This window comes from Anguilla anguilla, chromosome 16 (assembly GCF_013347855.1).
Source record: "Anguilla anguilla isolate fAngAng1 chromosome 16, fAngAng1.pri, whole genome shotgun sequence".
Lineage (NCBI taxonomy): Eukaryota > Metazoa > Chordata > Actinopteri > Anguilliformes > Anguillidae > Anguilla > Anguilla anguilla.
The window spans coordinates 21,466,492-21,484,019 of record NC_049216.1 but is presented as its reverse complement, the minus strand read 5'-3'; the positions used below and the strand labels follow the sequence as shown (position 1 = coordinate 21,484,019).

Below are 17,528 nucleotides of genomic sequence, written 5' to 3'. Positions count from 1 at the left end.
TATCTTGCCAATCTGTTTCGTCTGTGCCCTGGCCCCTTCTCAGCAGCATTTATCAAAGCTGGTAAGACTGACCCTTTGAGAGAGATAGACAATCTTTCCTCCAGGGCATGAATGTTTAAGAGTCAAGTTTTCCATTTATCCCAATTGTGCTATCATCAGAAAAATGTAATGTTTCCTTATAATTATAATCGATAAGTGATAATTATTTGCAATCACCCTTGGAGTTAGAGGAGCGAGGAGGAGATATCTCTTTTTTTCCCCCTGCAGAATAAAATTCTAGACCCATCCCTGGTCAGAGGACCATGCACTCCTCAGCGGTGGTGCTCCTTCAACATCAGTAGAAACAGGGGTAAAGGGCTAAACAAAATATTGACTTTTTGCCATGAAATTAGACCTATATTCTTCTTCATCAAAAATACATCATGTTATTCCTCTTAGTTTAAAATTTTGTTGTCATAAAAATTGCCCCATATTAGTCATGTTTATGAAATACAAACATTATAAAATGGCATGTTCTGTGCATTTTTTTCCACAAAGGCACATTTTGTTTGCTAACCAAGAGACTGGAAAGCAATCAGCTGTGATTTGCCTTGCAATGATCTGTTGTACTTACCTAACTGGTGCTTACAATATACGAAATGTTTTCTTACATATTTTAACATTGAACCCCGAGGTAAAGCAATATCAGTGTATTTTACTACTTTAGTATTTTAGCAATCAAATATATTTTCTGAACGTTCCCTTTCACCTCAGCTGCCTGATACTGACACCTACTGGCACGTGCAGTACATACAGTGAACATAAAAATATTTACATGCACATTTCTTTATGGTGTGTAGTGTGATTCCAGTTAAATACATTATTTTACATTACACAGGAAACATAGACCAGAGACAAGAGCCACAATTTACAGTGAATGCATAGCCATGGTATGAATGAGAGAAAGCCATATCCTCTATTCTCAACAATAAAGAATCAGTAGTTTGTAATGTAATAATTGTTATTAAAGTAATATTTGCGTTTTGTACAATTCACGAGCCATTACAGTGGTTAGCATTTACACATATCTGGGACCAACAACAGCTTATTTGATAAAGCAATATTGTTTGTCACACATTTTTAAGACATTATTTTGTGTTTAATTCCAAATGTTATCTTTCCATTACAGAAAACAAATGTCTTTCAGTTAATTGGATTGAAAAGACCTCAGGGTGTCAAACATTTTGACCTGTACGAATTAATGGCAAATCAAGTCATAGTCTGTGGATCCGATCCAAAGAAAAAGTTATGCACATTTAATCTAAAAGTAGAACTGCAAAATGTCAACGATAAAAAAATATAAAAGATGAGAAAGGCATGAACATGCTACGAAAGGATATGATAGAGTAGGCCCACCCGCACCAACTAAAAAACTGGCTGCTGATGAATAGTTTTTCATGACACCATGGTTAAGATTAAGCTTCATAATGTTCTACAGACTGCAACCTTCCCCAAGATACCTAGATGGGAAGAGTGCCACAATTAATTTTTGCAGTCAAGTGACAACAAAACAAGGAATGGTCTTCCTCAAACACATGTGGAGGAAGTAGATTCCCATGTCTTGTTAAGATATTGTGAGCTGTGCCTAGAGGGTGGGAGTCAAACCCTTTATGTACACAATGTGAACAGGAAAATCGTTGGCTGACTTCCTCACATTGTATCTGTGGTTTATGGGACCAGTTTCCAAATGGAACAAAACAAGTTGGGGAGAAAAGCAAATGGAATGAAGATAAATTAAAGTAAAATATTACTATTTGTTGAGTTTTGAGAAATTACCCACATTGATAAATCTGTTTGCAACAAAATGGTCTATGGTGCTTGGAATTTGAGATAGATATTCATTTTAGTGCAGTCAAATTCAATACTGTGCAGTGAAGATAATGATTCACCGAAATGCCAATAACCATTTAAAGGATAATAACCCTGTTTCTGTGATAGCAGTAAGACCCTGTGATAGTAATCATTTCCTGTTATGTCATGGAGTTGGTTGTGATATAAAAGGTTACACTTTTTCAGATCATAATTCTATCATCTGTTCTAATTAATTCTGGTACTTTGTGTTTCTGAGTTGGTTGTAACTTATTTTTATAGTTTATCACTGGCCTTAGATGATCTATGCAATGTATGTGTTGTCGAGTCCTGCCAAATTAAACAAAGAGTAAATCTTTCAAAGCTCTACTACAATAGTTTCCTGTTGATATCCCTTTGTGACTAGTGAAAAAGAGAATTAACTTGGCACATAACAGATACTTACAGACAATGCTGAATACAAAGACAGTTATTAGCAATAGTAAATTTTTTTTTTGAAATGCTCAAAATACACATATTTTGTAACTATAAAAAGAAGAAAATTATTTTACATTTATTATTTTGCTGAAGAACTATAGTGAATGACCATAACATAAACTGACCAAATCTTTACATTTTTTTCTTTTTTTGTTATAAATTTGGTGCCCAATGTGGGGCTGAACATGTCCAACTCCAATCCTAATTTGGAACGTCCAGTTATTTGCAACTGTGGCTATGCTCATGCGTGAACCCTACTGCTGGTTTTGGAACTCCGCAGCAGGAGAAATTGCTTACGTGGAAGAAGGAATCGCCCTGTGCTGCTACCAGCCACTGTCATTGTCTGGATTCGATCCAAGACTGTGGAGCTCGTCCTAGCCCCACAACATGGTGCCTTAACCCTAGGAGCCACCCAGCAGCATTTTCAAAAACCTTTTTCCAACATAACTGAAGAATGTCCTGGTTTTCCTTATAATTTTTAGAAACCTTTGTGATGCGAGAGTTCCATGCCAGTGAAACATAAAACGACACGTTCAACTTTTGTTTGCGATATGTACCCTTTCCTATACTTTGTGCCATTGTGGTCAAGACTTAAAATGACAGTAATGTATTTTGAGTGTGTTTTGTGTAGCAATTTATATGGGACTTTCAGAATGGGCAGATCTCTGCAGAATATGTAAGTAAATGAGACCTGATAAAATCAGACTGTGCCAAAAATAGAGGTCAACAATGGAGGTCAATGTGTTGACATTTGTGAAAGCCATGAATATCCAGAACGTCACAATGTGGAACAGTCAATGAAAGCCATTCTAAAGGTGCTCCATGAGCAGAAAGTCAAGAAGCTTTTTGGTGGCATGGTCAAAGTCTTGCACAAAATGGAAGTTCAATATAATTGAAGGTATTGTCTGCTGGCTTTCAGCTTAGCATTGATAGTAATTACTTTTCTGAGATATCTGGCCTGTACAACTCTGCCAGGGTCTGGAAACATGGGCCCCAGTCACTGAGGAAGTCGTAGTCCAGGCTGGAGTCACTGAATGAGGACATCTCCAGGGAGCTCAGGCTGCTGGTGAATGATCCGGCTCCCTCATACCCGTAGATGTGCAGGGTGTCGTATGGGCTGCTGTCCCTGTCGTGATCCGCCGCGTCCTTCTTCGCCTCAATCATGGCGGCCACATGGCCCCTGTCTGCCAGGGGCCGCTTGACAGCAGCGTACAAAGCGGGCACCAGGTGCAGGCGTCCCTCGTTCCTTGCTGAGGTCAGGATGGCCACGTCATAGCCATTTGTGTCCATCTCCCCACCACCTTCTTCATCATAAGCCACTAGCTGCTCGTGGATCTCTCTGGAGCTCTTTCCCAGGGTGTCCAGAGTGTCCTTCTGGTACCACTTTCTCAGCACAATGAGTATCATGATCACTGCATTGAAGAGAATAAAACTGTTTAGAATTTAATTCTCTTTCACCCTTGACATCAGGGGTGGTATTCTGGATTTGGTTGTTACAAACAATTTAAGTGATTAAATGAAGTAATTTTTCTTGAAACCTAGTTTCTTGCAAAATACAATTTTATTCAGGTCAGTTATTTGCAAATGAAAGAGCATTGCAATCAAGTAATATTCTGCTCACTAGTCTTTCAGCATTCACCACATTGCTGCTTGTGTAATAAGATACAGAGGTATGGAAGTAGAAATTGAGCTCAGCCATAAAAACTGCTGCCTTGCCAATCAAATGGGTCAGGAAGATATATTCTTCACATTTATGATTAATAAAACCATTTTTTACCCCTGGACATGAATTTGTAATGTGAGACACACTCATCAGCATAATATACTCTAAACATCGTGCACAGCAACAGAATATTTGAGTGTATTTGTTGTTGATAGCAGGCCTTCATCCATATATTACTGAACTTGAGAGATATTATGTGTGTGCATTTGTTATATAATTCAGGAGCACATGGCTTTATCCAAGACAATAAATAAATGCCCTTGGTCACCAGGGATTTTCTGCTCTGCTCATCCAAGCTACATAAGCAAACTTTCATTGTGCATAATCAAAAATAAATAAATAAATAAATAAAGAAAATAACTGACGACAGAAGAGAACTGTTTAGTGATGTGCGTCTGGTGCCCGCAGAACCCACCCAGTATGGTGAGGATGCAGAGGAGAATGGCGATGAGGGCACTTGTGCTGACACCAGCCTGAGCATAAGCAGGCTTGCAGTAATAGTCCTTCCTGTCTCTGCCGCAGCTGCACACTCGGATGGTGGTGGTGGTGGTGCTGCTGAGAGCAGGTGAGCCACTATCCTTCAGCACAATCTCCATTAAGTACTCCCGCCTGTCATCCAGGCCAAAACCTCCGTGTGTCACTGTGATGTTAGCAGTACTACCTGGGGAAGACATCACACACAGTAAACCATTTAATGGAAATGTACAACAGATATGAATTGTGACGTTTTAGGGTTTGGAGGATTTGACACTTAAAGAATAGGTTTTTCACTTTGACTGGTGAGGCTTTCGCACTGCTAATGATAAGACACATTCTATATGGTGTGCAAAAATTCATATTTGTGTGTGTGTCTGTTTGTGTGTGTCTGTCTGTCTGTGTGTGTCATGATACATTTACAGAAGATTTCATTACAGATGTTGAATATAGAACAAATAATCTAATATTGAAACCAAATATTATTTGAGCTTATATAATTTTCGTATATGGACGCGATCTGGCCACAACCTTTATAAATGATGGGTATGTCCAACTTACAAACTTTTTCAGTGCTTTATTTAGTGGTAATACACTTTAGTGGTAATAATTCTAAAAATACCTGCTCCTGACACTAGACGTTGTGTCTTGTTTCTGTTCACCTGGGAGCTGGTATCTGCATATATCTCATTAGCAACTTCTTTGTTGTTCTGTGTGTGTGGCTGTAAAAAATACGCGTGTTCATTGTCCAATTGTGTATTATGCAGTACTTTGTTAAATACTACCGTACCATAAACTCACATCATATTTATTTCTCCTTCTTATATGCTTTATACTTTTGTGCCTTTTTGCAAAGCACCCCACAACTCCACCATTTTGATTATATGTAGCTATGCAGAGGACATCCTACCATAAGCTTGCTCTGGAGCATGTACCTTGATTAGGCCACACACACTGCCTGTTTGACAGGGGGAAATTAACCACCCTCAGTGCCTGTATGATTACTGTCTCCTTTCCGCCAGTCTATTCTTACCACACGGTAATGTATTCCTATGCATCAAATATGTATACAGACAACATATTTCGTGCATTAAGATTTTTTAAAGAGCCAGAACACCTTTGTAGAGGTCTGGAATGATAAGTTGTGGGTACTGTTCATATTTTGTTGTGGCAATGTTTGAAATGACAAAATCACTTACTGCCATCACTGATGAGTGAGAAGTTTGGGCTTGGCTTTGCAAGAGAGAAACTGAATCTCTGCGGATGATCATCTTTGTCAGATGCCCCTATGGTTCCTATTACCTGTAAGGGAAGGGGGGGGGGGGTATATAATATTTCTATTGTGAAATGAAGCCCAGAAACTCTTTTTGAACTAAGACAGTTGTTTTCAGTTGTTAAATAAATTATAAATACTAAGTACTGTTACCGTGCCAGGTCCATCATTCTCGCACGCAAAGAGGTCTTGGAAGTTTGTCAGCTCTGGAGCATTGTCGTTGAAATCAAGAACCACAAGGCTTACGTTCACGTAAGATTTCAGTGCTAGGGAGGGCAAAATAACAGCATACAGTACATTACTTTTACTATCACTCTGGATAGTATGCTGTATGAAACTGACTGAAAACACTCTGTAGTCTGAGCTTTAAAGACCTAAGTAGTTCATCGAAAGGTGGTGCTAGAGCTTGTGTTCTTTTGTCCAAGACATTCTATCTGACATTCTGTGCAGACATTGAACTGAGCAGTGTGTGAGGAATAGAGTTTTCATTGCACGTCCTTCCATAAATTAACCTGGGCAGATTTACACAATGCACAGATTAGTTAAAAATTGGTTAAATTAAAGATAAATAAATAAAACAAAAATATTTTTGTTTAGATTTCAGTCATTTACACAGTACATGTTACTCAGCTTGGTTGACGACCGGTTAAATAAAATGAATAGTGTCCAATGTAAAAACACCCTCCCGGTGTTTTGTACATATCAATCTTGTAAAATTATTTCAAAGCTGTGTATTCATTAAATGACAGTAGTGAGGTAATTTGCTGTGTGTTCAACAGTAGACTGGCTAAACACTCCAGCTTTTTTTATTTTGCTCTGTTCAGTTTTGCTAATTATTCTGACATATGTCCAGAGGACAAAGGATCACGCCCACAAGTTTATGCCTGGAAATGTGCCATGGGAAATGGTGAGGTCACTGTTTCCAATACCTTTGGGTGTAGCCTCCTCAGCAGTCACATAGAATATGTATAAGGGGATGAGTTCCCGGTCCAGTTTCCTGTCTGTGTACATGGTACCAGTCTTTGGATCAATCTTTACTGGACATTTTGGGTCATCTATGGAGTACCTGGGGAAGAGATGGTGTACAAATGTTAATATGAGGCTAAATGGGTCAGTGTTTGTAGAATATTAACACCATGAATAAGAAAGTATTAAGTTCACTTGTGTACATGTTCAAACTGTTACTTAAAAAAAAAAAATATATATAAAGCTGTTTGCATTGTCTCTTATTAAATTTCATTGTGTGTATGAGAGACAGTGCTTGTGCAGTATGTACTGTAAACATATGCACAAAGTATGGTTCAGTTAATCTGAATAGACAATTAAAAAAGTAAAATTCTCTGTTTTAAGGACTGTGCAAACATGAAATGCTATACCGTATATTGTTCTGGGCTGCATCTGGGTCCCTGGCCAACACACCTCCGATCTTAGTGGAGACTTTGGCATCTTCGCGAAGAGTGAAGGTGTAGGCATCTTTGCTGAATACAGGTGGCTCATCCACATCTAGCACATTTATAATAACCTTAGCCTTGGTGTTAGCATATGCACCCTGGTCATCTGGAGGTTTTTGGAGATTGTCCTCACGCACATAAACATCAAAAGTATATGCCTTCCTGCTTTCAAAATCCAGTTTCTGTAAAGAAAGAAGTGGATAGGCAAGTTTCAGTAGTTGCATTAGTATTATAATTTTTTTAAAGCCCAACTCCAACATTATTTAAGGGTTTATGGGTTTTATGTTTTTTCCCTTTATAATAAAATAAATGGAAGACTTAACTGGATCTTTTTTCACAGTCATGCTTTTTAAGTCCCTGAAAGATGATGAAATGTGGTCATGTTCTGCACATATCGTGTAATCATCTCAGTATGTTGTCTTCAGAAATCTTCTTCAGAACTAGTCATTAGACTGGCCAGGAGCAGAGGATACCTGTTTTAAAGTGAGGACTCCATCTTTTCGTGGGTTTCTTTCAATCTTAAATACATTGGTGAATCTGGGCTCTGTGGTGGAATCCGCCACTATGGTGAATACTGGATCTTTGTTCTGCTGCTCATCTTTGTCCTCAGTTTCCACTGTGCCAATTTTAAAGTTCTCCTTCTCATCTTCTTTGACATCAAACTTGTAAATCTCTATAAAAAGTCACAACTCAAAGTAAATACAATGTCATTTCACAAAATGCTGACTATATAAATGAATGATTAGAGGACAAAAATGTATTTGTCTTACTTTTCTTAAAGGTGGCCATGTTATCATTGATGTCGCCCACGGTGATGGTGACTGTGGTGGTGGCACTGCCTCCAGTTTTCATGCCTGGCATATCCTTGGCATGAACCACAACTATGTATGCACTTTCCGTCTCCCGGTCTAGGAAGTCAATTTTTGTTGTAATTTTTCCTTAGAGCAATGAAAGACATCATTAATCCTTCAAATGAAATATGTGTGAAAATGTTACTCTACAGCAAGTACAGTATTAAACAATGAATTCCAAAACTAAATTTCTAAATATTTATACTCTTATTACTGAATAAATCACTCTTCACTCAGTTTCTTCTTGTTGAGAATATCTTACCACTTTCATCAATTTCAAAGACATCATTTCCATTTAGCAATTTATATTCAACTTGTCCATTGGCAGTAGTTGGATCATCTGCATCAGTAGCTGTCACTGTCAGCACATGTGTTCCTGTAGATCATAAAAAGAACAAAAAAGAGATAATACCAGTATATTATGTTCTCCCATATATCTACCATGTGGAGGATTTAACTGCTGGTATTAAATCAACATAAACATTGGATTTAAGTACTGAAACTATTTTTCATGAATCACTGTACCTGCAGCAGATCTCTCAAGGACAGACCCATTGTAGCTTGGTGGAAACACAGGATTGTTGTCATTAAGGTCAATGATTTTAATATTAAATGGTTCTGCAGCTTCCACTGATTTGTTGGTGGCGATATCCAGAAGATGAGCTGTAAGGTAGTATGTGCTTTTTACTTCCCGATCCAGCTTTTTTATGGCGTAAATGTCTCCTTGTCTAGAGACATGAAAAATTGAGTTGGCACCGTCTCCTTTTATGACAAACTTTGTCTGATCACTGGCCATTGTTGATTTTAGCTAAAAAGAAAATTTAAAGAAGTTACCTTTGCTTTTTAACAATAATTCTGATGCATTTTTGTATAGTTTAGTGTTTCATTACCTTTATAAGATCATTACCTTTCCTACATAATGTGGAGGGTTGGATTTCTCCTCTTCCAAAAAGAGAAATTTCCACAGCCAGTCTCTTTTATGTCTTTGCTGTATGGGGTTGTGTTTCGGTGTCCCCCTGTTGACTGTGCTTTCTGTGGTAACTGTGCCGATGAAGAGAGTGAAGGCCCATAACCCTGTCCACATTGCTGGCCCCATCACCTGCTTCACCACAGATCGTCTCATACTCTGAGGGAAAAGGTACAATCATTAAGCCCTGATTTCAGTGATTCAACATTGCTAAGCTAGTGTTCTGAAAACCAAATAAGTATAGGTAGGTCGCTGGCTGTTCATAATACAATTTGTATTACGTTTAAATATTTATTATTATTCTAGCAGTAGACCAGCTGGATTGACTGAGCTGTTAATTTTGTGACAGATAAAACACAAACACACCAATGAACATTATTTATATTTGGAAACTATCAAGTGTATTGTGGCCAATTTCAGAGTTCAATTTCTTAACAATTAACCTTGATGACCTTGATTGTATATCTAAGCCTACCATCACAGTTTTAAAAAGAAGTGGGCAATATTTTTTCAATCAAACTTCAAAATTCTCCTTACCCAACCCAAATTTAAAAGACTTTCAAAAAAAACTTACATATTTTTAAAGCTTTCAAAACAGTCTGCATATATCTCACAGATTGTGACATAATTTATGTATTATCATACACAAATGGAAATTGATTTTGTGGGTTTTCATCAAAGTTTTGTGAAACTCAGCAATAACAATTATTATACTGTATGCTTCTATTATGTTTTAATAAACTCTTTATTTTTGCATGTGCACCCACCTGTGCACATCTGTTTTATATCCAATTATTAAATAAACCTTTTCAAGCATATCATGCTTTTAAAAATGGTCCTTTGATCCTGCTGCAGAAGACCTCAGTATGTGGGATGGGCTCGATGGTGGATATTCTTCAGAAATTGCATTAAAGAATAATAAAGGAACATGCAAATTATACCAAAATTACAGAGGAAACGTTCTTAGCATTTCTGAGAAAATGACATGTTTGGTAATCTGCTCACTTCAGAGCATCCTCTGAAACACTTGAATGGATATAACTCATGAATATGCAGGTTATTACAGGTTTATGATAAATAAAAACCTCAATGTCTCAAAGCTTCAATGAGATTTAAACTGATCTTTTATAACACTAAACTTGTTTCAAATCTTTTATATTGTTGGCAGCCCAGTTGCACCCTATTTATGCACTTCAAAACTGTTTCTATTATCAGAGCTGTTTGGATATGTAGAGTGTTTTGTCTTACAAACTATGGGTAGTTAAAATAAAAATGTAATAAATAAATAAATAAATAAATACATAATTCAGATTCCCGTGGAAATTAAGTCACAATTTTTTGTGGCCCACAGATTACACAGGATTAGCTGCTGGCAACAATCTACCCACTCACTCCCACTGAAAGTTATGGAGAAGTGAAGATTCTGGAATATGTTGCCGTGGTTAAAAATGATATATGGTATATATAATTTGCATTCCTGGTGGAATGTTAGTCCCACACAACTGGAAACACACTGCATTGTCATATTTATTCTTTCAGGTGGAGACAGGGACCTGTTAGTTATATAGTATAAATCTGGGGAAGAATTAATCCCATTTTTGTCACAAAATATATTTTACTCCCTTTTAAAAACTTATTACTTATCTTTTTGAGTTTACTATGACATTGCCATTTTGTTCTTGATGAAAACTGGCTATGTAAGATAAAAACATACCATGGGCCAACATTTTGACCATGTACTGTCAGGTCATGTGATTGACAAAAATTGAACCTGCAAGCTCTTCAGCAAATTTAAGTGGAAATCAAATGCATAGCTTCACTCATATTTTTCTGACTATTGTTATGTGATGTTTCACCAGTGACTACATAGAGCTCATGAAATATAAGCATTTAATAAGCATGGCAACAGTAAAACAGCCCAAGGGAGCTCCAAGCTTAAAATACACCCCAAACTGAAGTGGAACGTAAGGAATCTCAAGAACAAGACGTCTTATCAAATATGTAAGGAAACAGCTGCCAGTACAGACAGTGAAAGGGACAAAATACAAACTGAATTTGAATATTTGAGTAGATTAATGGAGACAGTTGGTGACTTCGTGTGCCCTGGAATTACTCTAGGTGCCTTATAATCTTATAGAGCAGTGTAGGTAACTTAGTTAAGTGATTAGCATCATAGCACTTAAATTGTGAAGTCTTCCAACTTTTTGGTGTTTCAGCCCTGGTTCTTCAGATTATGCCATAGTCAACTGATAATTTCTGTCCTGTTCACTCATAGCACACATGCTGCAATAGGTATTACATATGACTCAGATGAAAATACATGAAAAAATTCACATATAAAATGAATTATGTTCAGAAATCAGTTTAGGCTCAAAATATTCCCTCCATGAACACTGCGGAAATCTGTCCCACTCTCTGATTATAACATTTACTCCACTGGAAAAACTGTACATTTTGCTTGTAAAGAAAACATTTCCATTTCTTACCTGATGTCGATTCAGTACAAATGTTCAAATCCCCCTCTTGTACTATTCCACAAAGGAAGCAAGAGATCCTTGTGGAAGAGGTCAATTGTGGCAGGTCAGTGCTACTGTGTGTGGACCGGTGGAATCAGGACTTCCAGTGCTGTCCTGGGAGAGAAATCAGCCCACATTTCCTCCAAAGGGCTTCCTGTGATTGTTCTGCTCTTTAGTGAAGTCCAAAAGTCACTGAGGCAAGAGGAGGAAATTAACTTAATTACCAGTTAAAGAGCCTGAGTCACATAGAGGGGAGGCTTGAGGAAAAAATCCCTGTAATACGGTGCAATCCACAGAATCTGAAATGACTTCAGAGGCGGCAAAAATAAGAAACGTTACGACAGGCGGATTAAAACATGCACACTGAGTGGTGTAACCATCACTCCATTTCTGCTCTTGCCTCTGTGATGGAAACTCAGAGACGAAGAGGAAGTAGATTAATTATTCATACCTATCAGATAAAGATTATGATAAACAGGTTATAGAAGTTAATCTCGTGAGTTTATCCACATAATGGTATTCAATCTTTCAGGAAGCAGCAACATATCTGATTTAAAAAATTCTTGTCTACACTCATAAGAGAGTTGAATGGGTTATCTTGACATCCTTGTGTGTCCCTGGAGCATCATCTGTTGCTTAGGGAATTGGCCTAGAGTTTGATGGGCATCTGTGAAAGCCCTTATATGCACCACAATGCAGATATATTATGAAGGCTGGCAGTCTGTTTCTTAAGATTAGTCTGGGAGATTGCAAGCTCATTTGACAGGAAATGGTACTTTAGGGCAGGGGGTTTTCAACTTTTTCTAATCCAGGGACCCCGCCGCCCAGGCTGAAAGGTATCAAGGGGACACACATTAGAAGTTAAAAATGGTTATATTTCAAGGCATGCTATGCAGAATGTTTTTGCCTGTGTTTACAATTGAAGAAGTCCTCTCCTCTTTTTTCAACCCCGCCGACTCACCCCCGAGTACCTGACCGAGTCATGCAAATTCATTAGAAACTACTGGTAAATTTCTCCCATCAATTTCTCAGACCGAATATTATGACACGTACAAATATTTTGCAAACCGGACATTCTGGTCAAAAACCAGATGTCTGGCAACCCTAGCTGTATTGCTAGAGATAACAGACAACAAGCCAGCTCCACATTGCTTTTCATCCCCTTGGGCAACATTGGCTAACACCACTGAGGAAAAGCATTTGCAAGGTTACAGTAACTGTAGTTCTTGAACAAGCCCTGCTGGCTTGTCTTTTTGCTTCACTGTATCTGGGCCAGTGGTTAGTTAGGAGTAGCAACAAAGGCTATATATTTGATCCCAAACCACACAAAAAAGATGAACATATTTTAGAGTAGCAAATACAGGTAAAAGTGTATAAATTCAGCAAAAGTGCATAAAGACAGAGGTTGCCAAGGCATCATAGATATGCCTTAGCATGTCTATTTCATATTTTCAAATTTAAAATCCTGCATAGTATGACTTGTAATATTTTGAAATATTTAAACCCAGGCTTCAGGGCATAAAATATACTTATTTGGTGTTTACTTTTTTGTGTTTTTCTTATGTAGAAATTTATGATATGATATATTTCAGACATTCGAATGTTAAAAAAGCAGCGCACTGATGTCCCCTATTTACTAATTCACTGCTCTTTACATTGGCAACTAAAGGTACTTATTTTTTTGAGCAGAGGCCAAAATTAAATTTTTGAGCTTTTAATGCTCTCACATCACAGTTGTTTAAATAAAATTATAAGGATATGCCAAGACAATAATGACAACATTTATATAAAATGGAGTCTTTTTTTCATATTGTCATTGTGGAGTAAATGCCCAATGAAAAATGAGCCTCTTTGTCCTGTTAGCCTCAGTTTTCCACCCTGTAACTCCCTCAGCTAAATCTATATACACCTAATCCTGAGCCACAGTGGACCAGTCTGGCTGGATTTAATGTGAAGTCACAGATGGGCTGCTCATAGAAAAAGACTGGATCATTCTATTAACTGATTTATCCAAACCCCACTTGAGTTGGTACAATGGTATACAAATGTACTAAAAGCAGAACAGTGAATATGCATAAATATAGAAATATTATTGTTGTCATTATCAGAAAGTGAGGCTTTGTCAGCCCCAAATGGTTGAGCTATCTTATTTCACCAATGCCTCTGATTTGTGGAGAGCAGAATCTTGTGATTCTTAATAATCAAGATACCATGTTAGCTCCACCCATTATGGGGCTCATGAAGCGTCACTCTCTCAATGGTTGTAACAGTTTTGTAGAGCATTGAGAAAGCTTAGTCCATCTGTCTTGTTCAGCAAAGAACCAGAACCAGAAGCAGTGCCAAGAAGAATGATTTTCACTTAATGTAGCTCTAAATACAATTTTAATTATGCTCAAAAAATCACAAAAAATCACAAGCAGTCTGCTGTTGTAAAGATAATTTATTGCAACAATTTTTTTTATTATGAGAAGTCTGTATGATACATTACTTCATCAACACCAAAAAGAAACTGTTTAACCAAGCAGTGGCAAGCCATTTGCTGTTTTTGATCCATTGTCAGGAAGAACCAATCCCTAATGGAGTGTTTTCTTTAAAAATAACTGGACTCCCTCATGGTTAATTCTCCCTGGTCTAACTAAATGGCATCTGAGGGAATAGCGAGACAAGTTTGACTGATCTTCAGTGTGGTATTTGAAAATTGAAAGGACATTCCTAGCTTGGACATCCTGTCACATTCTCCATGCATTTTCTGGATGTTAAAAAAAAATTATATATATATTTTTTTTTAAACTGAAAATTATAAGAGAATATAAGTGATGTCTCAACTGTATAGAATGTTTTACTGAATGGAAATAGCTATTATATATCATTGATGCATTAATAGCCTGTTATTCTTTGGCAGTAATTTCTGAAAATTCCCTCAGAACTGCTGCTATCAAATTAACAAATATCTTCATGGAACACCACACAGAATTGCTTTTGACACGTTTGAAGTTGATGTGACCTGAAGCAATACTCTAAAAAATATTTAAAAAGAAGCAACAAAAAATAGATGCAGGCAATACTTTCAAGTTACTCTCCTCAGACACATGTAGAAATCATTAATTCCCAGAACATATTCCCTTCAGGTCTCAAGACTTGCGAGAGTTAACATTGCAGGAAAATTTCATCATGGAGACATTGTTTACCCTTCATACTTCTACCAGTTACAAATAAGGCAAACATACTGGGCCTATTTACCAACCACCCTTAAAACTATGTACAGGGGTAAAATGTAGTGACATGTCCCCCCTGTCCCCCTGATGCCTCTAAATTCTGGTTTAGATTGAACAAATCTTCAATTATGCTATTGGGAGTGTGAGAAAAATGCACTTGCTGCAATTATATTTGATTGCAGAAATGCTGATGTGTTCAGCAAACACTGCCAGAGACATGCAATGAAAAATCTTATCTTCTGAAGGGAAACATGTCAGAAGTGTGTGGGTTTGATAATGACTGGGAGTCAGCATATTAAAATTAGAATATCCACAAAAATGTCCCTGCAGACCAAAAAGCATGAGATTCATCTTTTTGAACCGCTATGTCCTTTTTTTGCTGCTGGATCGAACAGTATGACTGGCCAATCCATTAATATGTGTCTAGTCTAATACTACCACAGCGATGAATCTACAGTAATTCCAAAGTATTTGGCTCTATTCAGATTTATACTTTCACTCCCTGTGGTTCTGCTGCATTATTTGTTATTTTTTAATTGAATGTTTTCATTTTATTTGTTTCCAGAGTATGCATTGTGGTGTATATTTCAAATTATGTTTCCCATGCAGATCTACCATAGAAGTATATTATACTATTCTGGAAAAAAAAAAAAACTATTTTCATTGTAGGGATGAGTTTCAAAAGGTATGGTTTTTCCAGAGGTTAAAGTATGTTTCATAGTAAATGAACATGTAATATGACAGAATTGTCAATGAGTTCCTGTGATTGGGTGAATGGAGGCAATGGAGGTAACTTTACTTTTATGAAGATTTGATGCCATGGATAATTTTATCTTTATCTAAGTGTCACTGGAAAGCAGGTAACATTTCCAAAGAGGAAGATAAATGTAGGACCAAAGAAAATCCAATGGAAGAAAAACAATTAAATGAAGCCAGTTAATTGAAGAAATAATACATTTTTACAATTTACCAATTTTAAAACAATCACATGTCACTTTATAGACATTACCCCAAAACTGCTGTTGCAGTCATCATGAATCCAGTGAGTGGAGGAGAAAAAAAATCTACTCAGACTCCGTAACAGGAAAGGAAATGCTATTACCGTGGGGATAATGCAATGATTGTGTTTGTCCTTCCTTGTGCAGGCTGTTGATATGTGCAGCAAGTGTGGCACTCCATCCCAATTTACCCAGTCACCATGAATGTACAGACATGCAGAACACAAAATCATGAATTATGAATGGCAAACAAACATAAAACTCACATTTTTATGTGTCTTCATGCCCCTGTTTCTGAGCTCTAAAGATAAAATGTTGCCAAACATTAAAAGTACAGAGGCGCCTGGAGCAGAATTATGAAAATATGCCATTAAGTAAGTGCATTAATAAGTTAAAATGAGAACAAAAATAGTTTTGAGTACTGCAGAATATGCACTATAAATTATTGTTGTCATTCAAAGTTCTGTGTAGTTGTCAATCAAAGCAACAGCAGCAGTGTTAACAAAATAATTTATGGCATGCAGTAAGGTCCTGGGTTCGAATACTTGCCTGGGCCTTTCCCCCCCATTTTGACCATTCTTATACGTTTGCCACTGTTTGCTGCATGGGTTCTGAAAACTAAAATGAAATTGCAAAGTTTGAGCACAAATTTCAAAAAGCTCTGTGTTGCCATCTTGTGGAAATTTGTGTTATTGCATGTCTAGGCATGCTGCATATTTCTACGGTGTTCAAAATGTGGAGAAATAGTAATGTATTTTGCTGACCACTAAGCAGCCTCTCTTCATATTCATGCTCCCTACTGGAGATTTCTCCAAGTAACAGTTGCTGTTTAACTTAAAGAGATATGTGTAATGTGCAGTGTTATTGTCAATAATAATAATAATAATAATAATAATAATAATAATAATAATAAAAATAAGTTTTTGGTGTAATGTAAAAAACATTTTGCTCTGTGTTAACCATTCATATTTATTATGTCTTGTAAATACATGAGTTTTGTCTTGTTTTTACTCACATTTTTAAAAAAATCATTTTTTGATGTTTCTCTGTTTTCATTACAAGTCGCACATTTTCTGTAACATTGACATTGTACTCTCATGCCCATCCACTTTGAGGGGGAATTTTTCTACAAAATTATCCATTTACCGTGTACACAGTGCATTACTTACCTTACTTACCTGTCCTGTATTTTCCTACATGTCTCCCACTCCCACTCTGCTAAATGTAAGCTGAAGGTTTTTTGCAGTCGCAGCCAACATCCATTGTGTCCCTATGGAGTGAGTCAAAGTCCATTTTAAACTAGAGCTAAAATGATATAAGGATATTGTTTTTAAGTAGTCATTAGAAGTCATTATCAGTTAGTGTATATTACATTACAGTTAGTGTATAGGAATACATCAATCATGCATGTTATTATTTGCACATTACATTATTTATCCAGTACATAAATGACAACTTTAACTTAATATGCAAATAATTGCATATGCAAAATTGAAGTTTGGGCTTTGTCACATGGTTTTGTGTCATGGCTACAGTGCTCAGCTCATCCTTGGAATGAGCACACATCACTGTCAATCACATTTATCTCCCCCATTGCAATGTTCTCCATTCAAAACCAATGATTATCAGACAAGCTCCTTTTCATCATAAACAGCAGCACAGACCCTTGTAGATAAATGAACAGCAGGACATGTGGAACATGGTTGTTTTATTTTTTCTTCTGGTGTGATCATGA

The 17,528-nt window shown here is 37.0% G+C and overlaps 1 protein-coding gene across 4 annotated transcripts; it reads right to left on the bottom strand.

Moving 5' to 3' along the window:
* Positions 1-804: 804 nt before the first annotated feature.
* On the bottom strand, positions 805-17,065 carry LOC118215804 (cadherin-5-like). Of its 4 annotated transcripts, none has more exons than XM_035396814.1 (14): positions 16,963-17,065; positions 15,898-16,411; positions 11,551-11,772; positions 9,005-9,223; positions 8,623-8,905; positions 8,360-8,473; positions 8,017-8,184; positions 7,720-7,919; positions 7,172-7,428; positions 6,725-6,861; positions 5,949-6,061; positions 5,722-5,824; positions 4,464-4,709; positions 805-3,737 (listed from the first exon to the last, which is right to left on the bottom strand). In XM_035396814.1, exons 4-14 carry the CDS (start codon positions 9,218-9,220, stop codon positions 3,262-3,264), a joined length of 2,313 nt encoding a protein of 770 aa, XP_035252705.1. In that variant the 5' UTR covers positions 9,221-9,223; positions 11,551-11,772; positions 15,898-16,411; positions 16,963-17,065; the 3' UTR covers positions 805-3,261. The 4 variants fall into 4 exon arrangements, with proteins under 4 accessions (XP_035252705.1, XP_035252707.1, XP_035252706.1 ...); XM_035396816.1 differs by having other exon boundaries at positions 16,060-16,411; XM_035396815.1 differs by lacking the exon at positions 16,963-17,065 and having other exon boundaries at positions 15,898-16,603.
* Positions 17,066-17,528: the final 463 nt, after the last annotated feature.